General features: G+C 38.4%; 1 protein-coding gene across 1 annotated transcript; it reads left to right on the top strand.

Moving 5' to 3' along the window:
- The first annotated feature begins 596 nt into the window (after positions 1-596).
- On the top strand, positions 597-13,747 carry si:dkey-21e13.3 (uncharacterized protein LOC100150043 homolog). Its single transcript, XM_047376470.1, has 5 exons — positions 597-938; positions 4,863-4,970; positions 5,472-5,594; positions 5,709-5,834; positions 6,191-13,747. The coding sequence occupies exons 1-5, from the start codon at positions 845-847 to the stop codon at positions 6,661-6,663; spliced, it is 924 nt and encodes a 307-aa protein (XP_047232426.1). The 5' UTR covers positions 597-844; the 3' UTR covers positions 6,664-13,747.
- Positions 13,748-15,730: the final 1,983 nt, after the last annotated feature.

Here is a 15,730-nt window from a genome sequence, read left to right as displayed (position 1 = left end):
CTATATCCATCCATCCATCCATCCAAAGCCTTCAATTTACACATCTGTCGATCCATTTGTCTATCATCCAATAATCCATCCATTATCAGTTCATCCATCTTTTCTTCCTTCTCGCCCGTCTCTGTTTTCTGTAGGTTGCATTTTTAAAAAGTCTGACTACCGTGAAATATTTCCCATGAACTTATAACAAACTGTGTACTTATACAAAAAATAACTTAAAATAAAGTAGAACTTTTCCAGTGAATTAGAAAAATATGTATGTGATGTATATATGTGATGATGAAATAGAGAAAGAGGTCAAGGTAAGATTACATTTAGCACATTTACAATCAATTTAAAGACTGACAACCTGGAAAGTTTCCACGTAACAATCCACCTGTGTAGAAAAATCGATGCCAGATCTATCTAGCCGTCTTTTGACTCAAATGTTCTAGAAGCTGAAAGGCATTATCTGACATTGAGGGGTGGTAGGAATAAACTCGACAGAGTCAGCCAAGTGCTAATACCTTAACAGTGCACACACACTCACATAGGCTGCATGAGAGCACAGGTTTAGTCAGGATTTGCTGTGTATTAATCCTGATAAGGAACAGAGAGCCAGCTGGAGCGTGCAGGAGAGAGGCAGAGCTGGCATAAAACAAAAAAGTATTTGGGCTTAAAAACACTAGGAGGAAGTATGGAGTGCATGAGAGATAAAAGTTAAGTTTAGGTTCTTGTGAGTGTCCTTAAAGCAACAAGCAATTACTCCAAGGGAAAGTGCTGAAAGGAAACAGAGAACAGTCACAATATGTCAGTCTGAGAAAGTTTCATCACCAGAACTTCAGAGACGGCAGGACGGAGTAAAATGGGGCACCCTAATGTGCCACTTTCCAATAAACAAGCTCGGGCTCACAGAAACAAACAAATATCCAGCCGGCTGCAACCCTACACTCCAAACGGTGAGTGGAACATTGTTAGAATAAAAATTTTTTATTATGTCTGCTTTGCTGCATGTTGAATCTTGATGCTGGCTTTGACTTGTTTATGGCTTAGTAAAATTACCTGTAATATGTATTTATAACAAGTCTCACATGTACACATAGTTGGATCTGCAAAGAAATGTGTGTCTACTTAGTGAAAGGGAAGTTTAAAAATATTGCAGTGTGAGGTTAAATGAGTGAGGACATCCATTCTGTCATTAAACAGTTGTCACAAAGGAGGCAATATTTTAGATGTGAAGCAGCTGGTTAATGTGCATTCCTCTCTGAAAATCTCAATAAAATGTGTAGTTTAGAAGAACAGTGCACTTTGAATAATAACCTGCCTAGAGAAGGGGAAACATATGAAAAAAATGTTAATAAGGATAGGCTGCTCAGAAAAAATGATATCAAATGATGTTACAATGAAAACCAAAATCACAGAAACATGAAAGAAAACAGAAAACCACCTTGCTAATGGACAGCATGGCAAACATGGCCCATAGTTACTGAGCACCGTAACAATAAGAAGACACCTCTGTAAAACAGTTGAAAGCAAGACAGTTTGTCACATGACCCTAAACACTAAACTCCCGCCATAGTAATGTATGTCCAAAAAATGTTAGAAAAACAAAACAACTGGACTTCAATTTCTGTAGTTGAAGATGTTTGGCTCTTCTCACTCAAAGGACTTTCTCAATTCAAAGCCTCGAATGTTTACCTCACTAGCTTCGAATGCTAGTCCTTTGGATAAAGAGTGAAACATCTTCAACTACAAGAATTGAAGTCTAGTTGTTTTGTTTTTTAACCTTTTTTGGATTAACCATGTCCTGGATGACTAAGAATCTTCAGTATAGTGATGGTATGATTGCTAAGGCATCATGATATGCGGATGTTTGTCAAACGATGGTGTCTGGACTGTTTATTGTTTATCTGGGATCATGGATCAGTTTAAATAAAAATAAATACTTGAAGAGGTCATGTTGCCTTGTGCTGAAGAGGAGGTTTCCTTGAAATTGGTGTTTTAACAAGACAACAACCCTATACACCAGTATGCAAACAGCATATTGGTTCCTGACCAGCAGGATTAGCGTAATGGAGGGGCCAACCCAGTGATCTTAATCCAACAGAAAACGTGTAGGATGACATCAAATGTGCTGTTTCTGAGAAAAGAAACAAGAAATCCAGAGGAACGGGGGAATGTAGTCCTTCCGGGTTCAGAATACTGTTTCACAGGTGCCAGAAGTTGGTCAACTCCATGCTACACAGAGGTGTCCCAAAATTCCTATCTCACAAAATTAGCATATCATTAAAAGGGTCTCTAAACGAACTATGAACCTAATCATCTGAATCAACGAGTTAACTCTAAACACCTGCAAAAGATTCCTGAGGCCTTTAAAACTCCCAGCCTGGTTCATCACTCAAAACCCCAATCATGGGTAAGACTGCCGACCTGACTGCTGTCCAGAAGGCCACTATTGACACCCTCAAGCAAGAGGGTAAGACACAGAAATAAATTTCTGAACGAATAGGCTGTTCCCAGAGTGCTGTATCAAGGCACCTCAGTGGGAAGTCTGTGGGAAGGAAAAAGTGTGGCAGAAAACGCTGCACAACGAGAAGAGGTGACCGGACCCTGAGGAAGATTGTGGAGAAGGGCCGATTCCAGACCTTGGGGGACCTGCGGAAGCAGTGGACTGAGTCTGGAGTAGAAACATCCAGAGCCACCGTGCACAGGCGTGTGCAGGAAATGGGCTACAGGTAACGCATTCCCCAGGTCAAGCCACTTTTGAACCAGAAACAGCGGCAGAAGCGCCTGACCTGGGCTACAGAGAAGCAGCACTGGACTGTTGCTCAGTGGTCCAAAGTACTTTTTTCGGATGAAAGCAAATTCTGCATGTCATTCAGAAATCAAGGTGCCAGAGTCTGGAGGAAGACTGGGGAGAAGGAAATGCCAAAATGCCAGAAGTCCAGCGTCAAGTACCCACAGTCAGTGATGGTCTGGGGTGCCGTGTCAGCTGCTGGTGTTGGTCCACTGTGTTTTATCAAGGGCAGGGTCAATGCAGCTAGCTATCAGGAGATTTTGGAGCACTTCATGCTTCCATCTGCTGAAAAGCTTTATGGAGATGAAGATTTCATTTTTCAGCACGACCTGGCACCTGCTCACAGTGTCAAAACCACTGGTAAATGGTTTACTGACCATGGTATCACTGTGCTCAATTGGCCTGCCAACTCTCCTGACCTGAACCCCATAGAGAATCTGTGGGATATTGTGAAGAGAACGTTGAGAGACTCAAGACCCAACACTCTGGATGAGCTAAAGGCCGCTATCGAAGCATCCTGGGCCTCCATAAGACCTCAGCAGTGCCACAGGCTGATTGCCTCCATGCCACGCCGCATTGAAGCAGTCATTTCTGCCAAAGGATTCCCGACCAAGTACTGAGTGCATAACTGTACATAATTATTTGAAGATTGACGTTTTTTGTATTAAAAACACTTTTCTTTTATTGGTCGGATGAAATATGCTAATTTTGTGAGATAGGAATTCTGGGTTTTTATGAGCTGTATGCCAAAATCATCTGTATTAAGACAATAAAAGACCTGAATTATTTCAGTTAGTGTGCAATGAATCTAAAATATATGAATGTTAAATTTTCATCATGACATTATGGAAAATAATGAACTTTATCACAATATGCTAATATTTTGAGAAGGACCTGTATTAGTTTGGCAATCTACAGGAAAGCCAAATCTTAAGCATTTTTCAGTTTATACAGTAAATATTAGAGTTTATAAAGAAAAATGCAGACACTGCTCTTTCCTCACCTTTAGAGTTATAACAGATTTGATAAATTTCTTCTTCATGTTTTTATATGGAATCGAATGTTTAGTGTTTATATTGCATTTTTTCACATTTTTGAATACTGCCATTATATTAAACACAGCTATGTAACTTTAAGTATATCTTTGGGTTTTAGACTATTTAATAGTTTATTAAACCACTTCAATGTGAATAGTTCATGTGGAGATTACCAGACAGCAGAGCAGGTTTTCTTTATGAGTAGTTGATGTTCGCTCTGTTTTACTTAGTCTCTCATGCAAGCATTTGGTCTCCTGTATTCAGAGTGATTTTAGTGCTTTTTTTCTACCACATAGCATGGTGCATGCAGGTCAGATAGTTCAGCTTTGGTCTTATCTGACCAGAGCACCTTCTTCCTTGTTTGCTGTATCCATACATGGCTGGTGACTCAACAATGGCTTTTGTTTTGCCACTCTTCCATAATTGCAACAACAACGTGTGGCAGCTGGGATGATGTGTTCAGGGTTAGTTTTCAGCCACACACAGTGTTTAGCATGTAGGCCAAAGAAATTCAATTTCGATCTCATCTGAGCGCCTTCCTCCACATGTTTACTGTGGTCACTACATGGCATTAGGCAAGCAGCAAACAAGATATCTTATGGCTTTTTTCACCAATACCTTTCCTCCTTTCACTCCTCTATAAAGGCCAGCTTGGTAGGATGTATGGCTAATATTTGTGCCATATGGTTGAGCTGTGGATCTCTTCTCCAAACTTACTATGGGTATCTTAACTGTTTCTCTGAGTAATGCTCTCCTTGCCGGCCTTTCAGATTATGTCTTATTAGGTACATTGAACTTTGTGGATGTAATGTTACACAATGTGAAAAAGTTTAATGTGTATGAATGCCTTAACAAGTGTTTAAAGTGATTATTCTAAGGCTGACTGTGTGTTAAAGAGCTCCATTGTTTTACCTTATGTGTGTCACAATGAGCACATTGATTTTATTTCAAGTAGAAACGCTGTTGGAGTGATTGCTTCCATGCAGCTTTCAATCCAACTTTGTGGGTCATTTTTGGGTCTTAATTTCAGTATTACACTCTGTCTGCAGATAATTTGAACAATGCACTGGGTGCGATCAGAGTTCTCGGTGTGGAGCTGATTGAAGATGAACTCAAACCTCATTTGATAACAGTGCTGGCAAACATTAAGGAGAAAAGTAAGTTGATTTTAGAGATTACATCTGACAAGGAGTTAGTAAGTGAAGTTTGTGTGTTTATTTTTAGTGTCATATCTTTATGACACTATATTTGAGAGTATTTGAACTTCAAAATGCAGATAGAATGTATTATTCCTTCTATGTGCAAAACAAAATATCCAGATCTCCTTGCCACAGACAGAGTAAAACCTAGTTCAAAACAACATTGCTACTAATGATGAGTGACAGTGTTTGAGGGGATCAGGTAGTCTTTAGCTGAAGTTAAGCTGTATTTGTGTCTTGTAACTTGAGGACAACAGGGACAGAACCCTTAGCTTTGTAGTCCACAGGCTGGGAGATCTAATTCAACTCTATTATGTTTAAAAATTGAAAGTATACAGCAACAAGAGATGGGTTAATTGATTTTGTCTTTTGAATTGATTCTTCCAGGTCGATTAACTGCATCATTAATGTCCATGTTGTCAATGTTGTGATTTTGAATGCAACTGTTTTTGTGTCCAGAGAAAGGCGCTGCTGAGCAGGTTGTGATTAGTGGGATCCTGCCAATCCTGTCTCTGTCTCTGAGAAGCCGAGGCCCTTTGACTTTGCTGACTGCAAAACTGGTGGCTGAGCTTGCCAAGGAATGTAGGTTACTCACACAGTTATAGATACTTTTCATTATTTATTACTGAAGCATGTTTTTCCAGCGGTGAAGCGGTACTCCACAAGTCTATTTACAGAGGTTTCTTGTTTCCTTAGCTGTGGTTCGTAAAGGTTTTGGAGATGCAGGCTTGGTCACAGCCCTGCTGTCAGTTCTGACCAGCACAAATGAAGAGCTGCTTATTAATGCAGCAAGAGCCATTTCACGCATGTCTTATGACAGCTGTAAGTCAAGTGAAATAATAAAATAAAAAGACCTAGCAGGTTTTCTCCTATACTGTGGTTTTAGTTTTATGTCAGTGTTTTCAAGATTTCAAGCTGTTATCAAAACATAGTGTACATAATCTGACATGAATTCAGATGCTATATTTTTCAGTTTTATTTTTTAACTAATGTAGCCTAATTGCCTTGGCCAACAAACTTTTGTAACTATAATCTCTCAGTGGATATGCAGTAAACTTGATCCTGGATAATAATAATAATTTGAAATAACAAATGTTTAGGTATGCTGTGAATTTAAAACAAATGTTAATGTTGAATTAATGGAAATTGTGATTATTATTATTTTTTGTCATTCTAAGCTAAGCAGCAGGAACTGTTACTACGTCGTGGTGTGGTGCCACGCCTTGTTGCCATCTTGCTCCGTTTCCCTGATAAGGAGGTCCTGGAGGAGGTGTGCCTCATGGCTCTCTGTAATCTCAGTGGCATGGCAGTGGCAGAGGAGGCCGGTATGATCTGGGAAAGAGGAGTGCCCGTGAGGCCTGGAGAGTGCGTGTTTCATGGCATTTCTCCTCACACCTGTGGCTTTGCCTCTTCTGTAACGTTGGTGCGGGTCTCTCAATGGGGACCCGGCCAGTACATGATCAGCATCGAGGATTTCCAGCGCTGCTCCTCCTCCTTCTGGAATCTGCATGGGAACAAACAGACTGTACACTGGTTCCCATTCTTCAGTTTGGGCAACTGTTCAAATATGTTTAAGGTGATCAAGTTCTCTACGAGGAACATTCCTCGGACAAAGAGTCTGAAGACTCGTGTGTTCCACACTTTCCTGTGACAGCTTAAGCACATGGTGACCTTCACCAAATAGACTGCAAAACACTGAAACAACGCTGCTTGTGAGCTGGGAGCAGCATCCGTCCATCTGTCAGTCCGTCCATCAATCCTCCGTCCATGTCTTTCTGTGACTGCTTAAAGGCTGTAAACATGGTGACCTAAGCTAAATGGACCGCAAAAGACTAAAGCAACTGCTGCTGGTGAGATCCATGTACCCTGGATAAGTCTGAGTTTGGGGCAGCACGAAAACTATGTTGACTTGTACTGTTTAAAAGAAAGTGGAGTTTCATTAGTAAACATGGATGGTGAGAACAGCATATTATATTATACTTTGCACAAGCACATTGACAGTACCATATGCCACCGCCACAAGTTTGGACACCAAAAACCTGGTCTTTCAGCTATGCTTAAGTGCTTTGCCACTATTCTTATAAGCTTCAATTCAATGTTGTTCATTTTCTCCTGCTTTATTGTGTAAGATTTAAGAATAGAAAATGTAAGAAAATTACTCCAGATACCACACAGCAAGACAAATACTACAAGCCAGCTCTACAAAAATTGGCACCTCCGGTAAAGGTGTGTATTAACACCCTGAATAAATTGTTGTTAAGGAGACTGCCATTTTGTTACAAGTAGCTACTTTCTTGTAGTAATTTATTGACTTATCAATGTCAACACATCATATTTTGAAAAGTAGCAAGAAATGTAAATAGTAAATGGCCTGCACCTGTATAGAGCTTTATGAAGTCCGATGACTCCAAAGCACTTTAGACTACAATCAGTCATCCACCTATTTGTATACACATCAGTCGTAGGCTGTGTTGTAGCCACAGATGCCCTGGGGCAGACTGACAGAAGAAGAAATTGCGCTCAGTGTCACGACATAGTTAAACCCCAGGGAAACAGGAAGTCCTTGATTACTTAATCAAAGTTCCTAAAAAACTATAAATGAAGAAAATGCTTCAGTTATTATATTTGACTGGAAGTACAAGTAGTGTTAGGAGTCATTTCTCTTGATGTGGGATTTTTCTTCATCTACTGAGTAAATGCACCTAACTTAAAGAATGGCTTTTTCTACTTTTTTTCCAAAACTTAAATGAATAATATATATTTTTTTTTTTATTGAGCAGTTACAATAAAAGTTCATTTTATGTTAGGGCTTTTTACACACTTTTTCCATGGGTGCAAATTGTTTTGGATAACATTATGCTCATGCTGCTAATTCCTTCACAAGAGCTTAAAATATGCAATATGTCTGCTAAGTAATTTTCTACAATATTAAGGGGCTTTGTTGTTGTTCATTTGTTGTTGTTTTTTTACACCCAAATTCATTTAATTTGTGATTATGGCCTAAATCAGTTTCAGTATGAACTTTTAATGATTTATGATTATTTGGTACAAAGAGACATCTTAATTCAAATTTAGAGTTTGTGTTTATGTGAACAACTATGAAACAAGCTTTAGCACCCTAATTGTTTATGTATTTTTTTCCTTCATATACATATGTTTCAATGTACTGACACAAATCTGTATTTTTCACAGAGAAAATCAGAAATACATTTCAAGTCTGAGATGATATGATGGATGAGATTGATGAGATCTTGTCCTGCATAGATCCTCTAGCCATTTTGTGACTTATTGTCTTTATATTTTTTACTTTTCGAACTGTAACAGTGATTTGTAAGGGTCATTTCAAGCGTAGAACCAGGTTGATAACCAGAATTGACCACTAGATGGCATACATGCACTGGAAAAAGACGAGACAGAATGCCTATTTACACCTTTACAAGTCTGAGGATTTATGTCAGTTGATCTTATGTAATATATTGTCCAATATTTAATTGGTCCACTTTAGGCGTTAGAAATCTTCTTATGAAGCAGTTCAACCTTCTTACACTATAAATTTCTTAAGTACAAATTACACATCTGAGCTTTTCAAGTCTCTCTCACTTGCCTTCATCTAATTACTTCTCTTATTGGTTTCATCTTGCCTTAGGCATCCAAACAAAGGGGCGCGTCCTATAATCAATCCTAACTTTATTACTTTGGGAACCACTTAAATATTTGATGTCAGATAAAATGAGAACTTGGAATTATTTACAGGTAGACTAGGGGTGTATACGTTGTTTATATACAGCAGGTCCTGGTTGTGCCTTATTTTAGGAAAGAGACCAGCTTCATCAACAAATAATGAGGATTTTCATGAATGATGTCAAATTCCTGTAATTGATGTTGTATAGAAAAATTAAGATGCATACTTTTTTTCCACAGTTCTACTCCAGGAATGGAAAGAAATTTTTTCCAGTAAGTTTAGTCCCCATACAATTATCTGGAATTATAATGGAATATGTTAGAAACTCAATTACCAGCAAATCACATCAGAAAAGAGAGAAAACACGGTAATACAGGACTGGTACATTAAATCCTGTTGCATTAAAAAACATCTCCAACAGGAGTAATTTAGGTTTATTGAAGGCTGTTGTATCTATAAGATTTGTCACATTTTGGAAGGTTGTAACTGGAAATGTCAATGTATTTTATTGAGATTTTATGTGACAGATCAACACAAAGAGGTACATAAATGTCAAGAGGAAGAAAACGTGTGGATGGTTTTCAAACATTTTTACGAATGAAAACCTAAAAAGTGTATTCATCTCCTCTTGCCAGTGTCTCCACTGGCATTTAAAATTAAAGTCAGTCAGTCAGTCAGTCATTTTCTACCGCTTTTTCTAAATGAAAACAGCTGTTGCAAATTTTTAACAGGAAAAAGGTTCAAGCTTAGTAAGATTTAATTGAAATTGTCTATGAACACCAAAAAGTCTTATCACAGATAATTTGATTTTGGTCTTATCTTTGACCTGGCCTTTAACACACAAATATGGTTTGATCTAAACTATTCCATCATAGCTCTGGCTAAACAGTATATTTGGGGTCATTGTCCTGCTGGAAGACAGCCCAATCTCCACCACCATGTTTCCTCTTGGGGATAGTGTGTTCAGAGTGATGTGCAGTGTTGGTATTAAACCATACATAGTGCTTTGTATGTAAGCTGAAGGATTTTAATTTAGGACGTCATCTGACCAGAACGCTTTCTTCCATATTTTCTTTGTCCCCTACATGGGTTATGGAAAACCTTAAACATGACTTTTTATGACACTCTTTTAACAATGCCTTTCTTCCTACCGTTCAACCATGAAGGCCAGATTTGCAGAGATGTCTTGCTAAAACATTTTCCCACCTAAGATTTGAATCTGTGCAGCTCATCCACCGTCTCCACGGGCTTCTTGGCTGCTTGTCTGACTAATGTTCTCCTTGCCTGACCTGTTAGTTTATATGGATGGCCATGGCTTAGTAGGTTTGCAGTTGTGCTGTACTCTTTCTATTTTCAGATGATGGATTGAACAGTGGTCTGTGAGATGTTCAAAGCTTGGGACATTGTTTCATAGCCTATCTCTGCTTCAGACTACTTCAGTCTCTGATGTGCATCTTGATCTTCATGATGCTGTTTGTTCACTGATGTTCTCCAACAAACATGTGAGGCCTTCATAAAACAGCTGGATTTGTTTTGGAATTAAATTACAAAAACAGCAACTACTTATTCAATAATTAGGTGATTTCTGAAGTCAACAAGTTGCAGGTTTTAGGAGTATCAGAATAATGGGCTGAATACTTCATTGCACACCACACTTTTTATTTTTTGGTGAAAGGTAATTGTAAGCCATGCTATCTCTTCCTCCCACTTCATAATTGTGCACTACTTTGTGTTGACTTATCACGTAAAATACTAATAAAACACATTCAGGTTTTTGGTAGTAATTTGATAAAATGTGAAAAACTGAAAGAGGTAAGCACCATCTGTATATCTTGTTAAACACATCAGATTCCTTGATGCATGGGTTTAACAGGATTGTTGTTGCCCCAATCTTGGCACAAACACATGACCTGTCAGACACTCAGATTGTTTAATCAGTGGCTCCATGTCTAATCTAAAGAGAGGAAATGCAGGAAGCATGCATATATTACATTTAATATTAAACTTATTAATAATGCATGACAGAGTTTGTAGTCTATGCCCACAAACACGGCTGAAGAGTGTTTTATTACTTGTCTTTGTAAATGAAGCATTTAAACTTTAATCCGTTTGTTTTGAGCAACCCAGAGTTATTGCGTTATAATCTCATTTAGCCTTTAATTACGGCTTTTATCACTTTGATATTGTAGCCTTAGCTACTCTTAACCCGTAGGACAAAGATATCAGTTGTCTGCATCACTGGATCTATTAATAAATACAAACATAAAATATAACGGTAGTTATAATTACAGCAGTTGGCTATAGTGCCACAATTTTATACAGAGCATTTGCAGACATATAGCAAAGTAAATAGTCACAGCACATGTAGCAGAGGCTTAATTTCTCAACTAAATGAAGGCCATCACTTAAATAGATCCTTGCTCAGGGCTTGTTGTTAAATATAATAGTTGATCATCAACCCTGATATCTTTGTAGCAAACCTAGGCCTCACTTATGGGCTTCTGTTACAGGTCGTTGACATCTTAGAGGTTCAGGATTAGAGTAAACAAATCAATTTGTTAGGTGCAAGTGAGATTTCAGATGGATCCAACTGCTCGTGTTTTGTAACTCATTGAGGACAGTTGTGCCCCTGAGAGCTTCTGTGTCCTAACCTTTAAGGCAATGATGACGTTAACAGTCAACCACATAACTCCACTGAGCAAGCCTTTTTATCCAACATATTTCACTCATAAAACCTCCATCCATCCATTTTCTACATCCACTTCTTCCATACCGGGTCGCCAGGGAGCTGGTGCTCCAGCAGTTTACGGGCGAGAGGCGGAGTGCACCCTGGACAGGTCACCGGTCCCTCGCAGGGCAACATACAGAACAAACAACCATGCACACACCCATACACACCTAAGGGCATTTTAGAGAGACCAATTAACCTAACAGTCATGTTTTTGGACTGTGGGAGGAAGCCGGAGAATACAGAGAGAACCCACGCATGCAAGGGGAGAACATGAAAACTCTGCTGCAAGGCAACAGTGCCAACCACTGCGTCACTGTACAGCCCACTAATAAAACTTGTTGCATATTTGATGGTACCACACTACGCCCAGAATACATCAATATTAAAATATGTTAAATATTAAAATCAATAATAGTCAATTATAACTTCTTCAAAATGAAACAAGAACAGAAGGGTTTTTAACAATTTCAGGATTTAAAATGATAAAAATAAGTAAAAAAAAAAAAACCTATATCAGAAACTGAGGAATTACTTTTAAAGTTTAATCGTCAACAATTGCTGCTAAAATGAATTGCAACACATCATTATTCTGGGATATGCTCAATTCGATGGGGCCATATTTCTTAGCATATCTGTGAATTTTTTAATTAACGTGTCCTAAGCTTGTGCTGATGGTTGTTTGGGGTGAGATCTTTTGATTGGTGTGATCATGCTTATAAACAGAGCACAAAACAAAGCTTGATCACAGACAGTTTTCAAATTACTTTTACTAGTCAACTAATTTGTATTAATGTTTCTCTGCATATAAATATGCAAATATCTGCAGGGGAAGGTGCTATAGTTTTTCACAGTCTAACATGGACATGTTCTTACCTGTTTTTCTTGTTAATATGAGAAGCACATGTTGTCTTGTAATGAAACAGGAATGTTCGGCATAAAAAACCATTATCCAAATCCAGGTGCATCTCAAGAAATTGGAATATCATGAGATGATTTATTTCAGTTGTTTAACTCAAAACTTAAAACTCACTTATTCAATAAATTCATTACACACAAAATTGTAAAACAATTACATTCTAAAGTGTTTAATTGCAGTTACTGACACCCACCACAGCACCAACAGTCATTGCTAAAGAAGCTAGCTGTTTCCATAGTGCTCAATGCATGACCACAGTGGTGAGAGGCAAAGCAATCAGATTTACAAGACATAGAGCAACGCTGGAGTTGCTGCTTCAAGAGTCACCAGACACAGAAGCATCTGGAACATGGGCTAATTCTTCCATATTCTTCGTGTTAAATCACACCTGAACCAGTCATGTTAGAAATGGGTTACCTGGGCTAAGGAGAACAAGCACTGGACTGTTGCTCAGCAGAGTCTGGAGGAAGAGTGGGAAAGCACAGAATCCTGGATTGGCCATCAAACTGGCCTGACCTAATTAGGTTTAAACCTCACAGAAAGTAATATTATCAAGATGAAGATGAGACACAAGATTCATGATGCAGACTAACGTTAGGGTTATCTTGATAATTTGCAGTGATGATAAGAAAGATTGTGTCTTCAACTGAAATGTTTTCAGTAAGTTCCCCTTATTTGGACCTGATAAGGCCAATAAATTGATTTCCTATGCTTATCCAAATGTTTATTTGCTGTGAAAAAAATCTTATCTAAAACATTAATTAACTTATGCTACTTTCTGTTTATATATTTTGAAATTACTTTTTTACTGTTTGCTTAAATTCCATCGAATTTCATGGGTTGAACTTTGCTTTCTCTAATCATATTACTGTTAACACATGGTTATTTTCTGTCTATATTTGCCTAATATGCTTATAGACACTGAGTGAGACTCTGCTCTTCCTCTGAAGGTCGCCTGCCTGTTAGAACGAGCCCTGAAGCTGTAAAGCAGGATAGAGGCAGGGTCTGTTCTCACCCAGACTTATTGAGCAAGTCAGTTTCCCACAGTTTGTCTGTAAATATTTTTCACACCCCTTCTGTCTGGTGAATAACAAACATATAACAACTATGTAGGTTAGAGCAACAGAAGAACTCTGAAAGTACAACAGATTGCTCTCCATGGCACAAGATTACTTTAATAAACCTGACTGAGTCATCGTCATCATAACAATGCTTGGAGGCTTTTTTTCCACAACAAACTTTATACTTTTTTTTACTTTAATCTATGATTTTTCAGTTTGTAATAACAAGTATTGTTGCACACTTCCTAATGAACCCTTCCTCTGTAAATTGCTATGACTGAAAATGGTGAATCTGTTAAGTGGATTACTCAAAAGCCATGAATAAAATGACTTTGAAGCTTGTAACACTTTTATTCTGAAGGAGTTTAATTCTAATTTCTGTTGACAATTCATAATGTGCATGCCATAAAAATGTGTTTTACTATGTTACATATTAATCAACTCACCATACTCTAATAATAATAAGATGACTTGCCTTGCCTTGCCTGTAATTCACCATGGTAGGGAATAATTGCTTGCTGGAAAAACTGTAATTGGAAACATTTAGAACTATAGCAACATTTTGCTCTGTTTCTGATTAGCATCGTTTCTCTGATGTGCACACTAATGCATCAAGTCAGAACCAAGTCACAAATGTATTGGCTTTAGACTTGACTTGGACTTTCACACTAATGACTGATGACATTACTTGGACTTGAACCATTTGACTTAAAGTGACATGATACTTTACAATAAATAGAAAGTGTGTAACAATGTAAAAGTGGCGGCCATGCAATGATAGAACTGTGGGTGCAGCACAATCCAGCTTGATGCACTCTATTTACTCCTCCTGTTGCTGCAGCATACACACTTAATACCCTGTGTGCTTTCCTTCTGCATCTATTGATCGCAGCAAAAACAGCTGATAATGGTGAGAGGTCTTGTCATTCAACGCTATCAAGGTGGTGTGCGCAAATTTGGAAAAAAAAAGGGAGAAAAAAAGCAATGGGCAACATCATCCAAAAAAATGTATCGACTACTAAGCAGCACAACTCTGCACAATAATCTTATAGGACAGAGAGAGTATGGATGTATAGACATTTTGTAGTGAAAGATTATGCATAGAAAATAGAAATCACAGTCAACAAGAACAACTTTCCTCACCTGATAAACTTTATTTTCACAAATAAAGTTAGCCATGGTTTTAGCTATGCTGTGTGCTATCCCTAAATTTTAGTCATGTTTTCTCTTAAATCCGAGTTGCAAATCTTCGTTTTACTGTTTTAAACATTCGTCACACATGTGGCCACAAATTCATTCATCAAATTCCTTTAAGGAAGATCTCTTTTGTCAGGAAAATAATATATTTTCTGTTTACATCAGCAGATGTAAACAAACTGGACACGTTTCCAGACAGTGCAATATCAGACCATATATGAAAGTGCATATCCAGTTTGAAGGGAGTGACTTAAAGGACAATTTTTGTGTCAGAAAATGTGTTTTAAAATTACGCTTTGAAAACCAATGGAAAGGTAGTGAGGTAAAAGGTAGGTGATTTATTTATGTTCCATACTTTTTCTAACTGTTAAATGTGATGATATTAAATATCATGGCATTTGGCATTTAAATGACAAAATAATACTCATCAACTCTCAGCAGAATGCATTCTCACTTGTTCCCCTATCATGACATGAAGGTGCAACTGGTTATGATACCCATATGTTAGAGCAAGCACTGGATAGCCAAACACAACATAGACACTTTTTTACAAAGGGTAAGCAGAATGTCCTTTTAAAAAACTGGCTCATTCACTTCTATTTCTGTTTCCAGATCACAAGCAAACGCAGCACAGATGTAGTTCTCTCCTACTGCTCTGAGCGACAGAATAAGGCTAGTACTGGAACAGGCAATAACAATCGAACCAAATGCTCAGGCTGTGCTTCAGGCATGTGTCTGTGCATGTTAATGCTTGTGTGTGCAGTAGTGGGGTCGGAGGGAGGGGAGGCCATCTGTCCTGGTGTATTACGTCCATCACAAGAGGGCCTTTCCACAAAACACACTACCCCATAAATGCTGTGGCACAAAAACTATGTAAGGCAGGACAGGTCAGGGCAAACTGTGTTTTTTTTAATGTTATGTTTAATGTGTGTTTTGAGAGAATAGAAATTGTTAACATTACCAGCAGGGGCAGAGGGGAGGGGCAACATGGAGAGGGGACAGAGGGAAGGGCAGAGCAGTGGTGCGCGGAGATGACACAGCAGATGGCTGATTGGAGATTATCACTGTGGGAGGAAACACCAGGAAGTCAATTAGAGGAGGGGACAGTGGCACGCAGATGGTCAGAGGGCC

This window comes from Girardinichthys multiradiatus, chromosome 10 (assembly GCF_021462225.1).
Source record: "Girardinichthys multiradiatus isolate DD_20200921_A chromosome 10, DD_fGirMul_XY1, whole genome shotgun sequence".
Taxonomy (NCBI): Eukaryota; Metazoa; Chordata; class Actinopteri; order Cyprinodontiformes; family Goodeidae; genus Girardinichthys; species Girardinichthys multiradiatus.
Note: the sequence above shows the minus strand (reverse complement) of the source record. Positions and strands in the feature narration are given on the sequence as shown.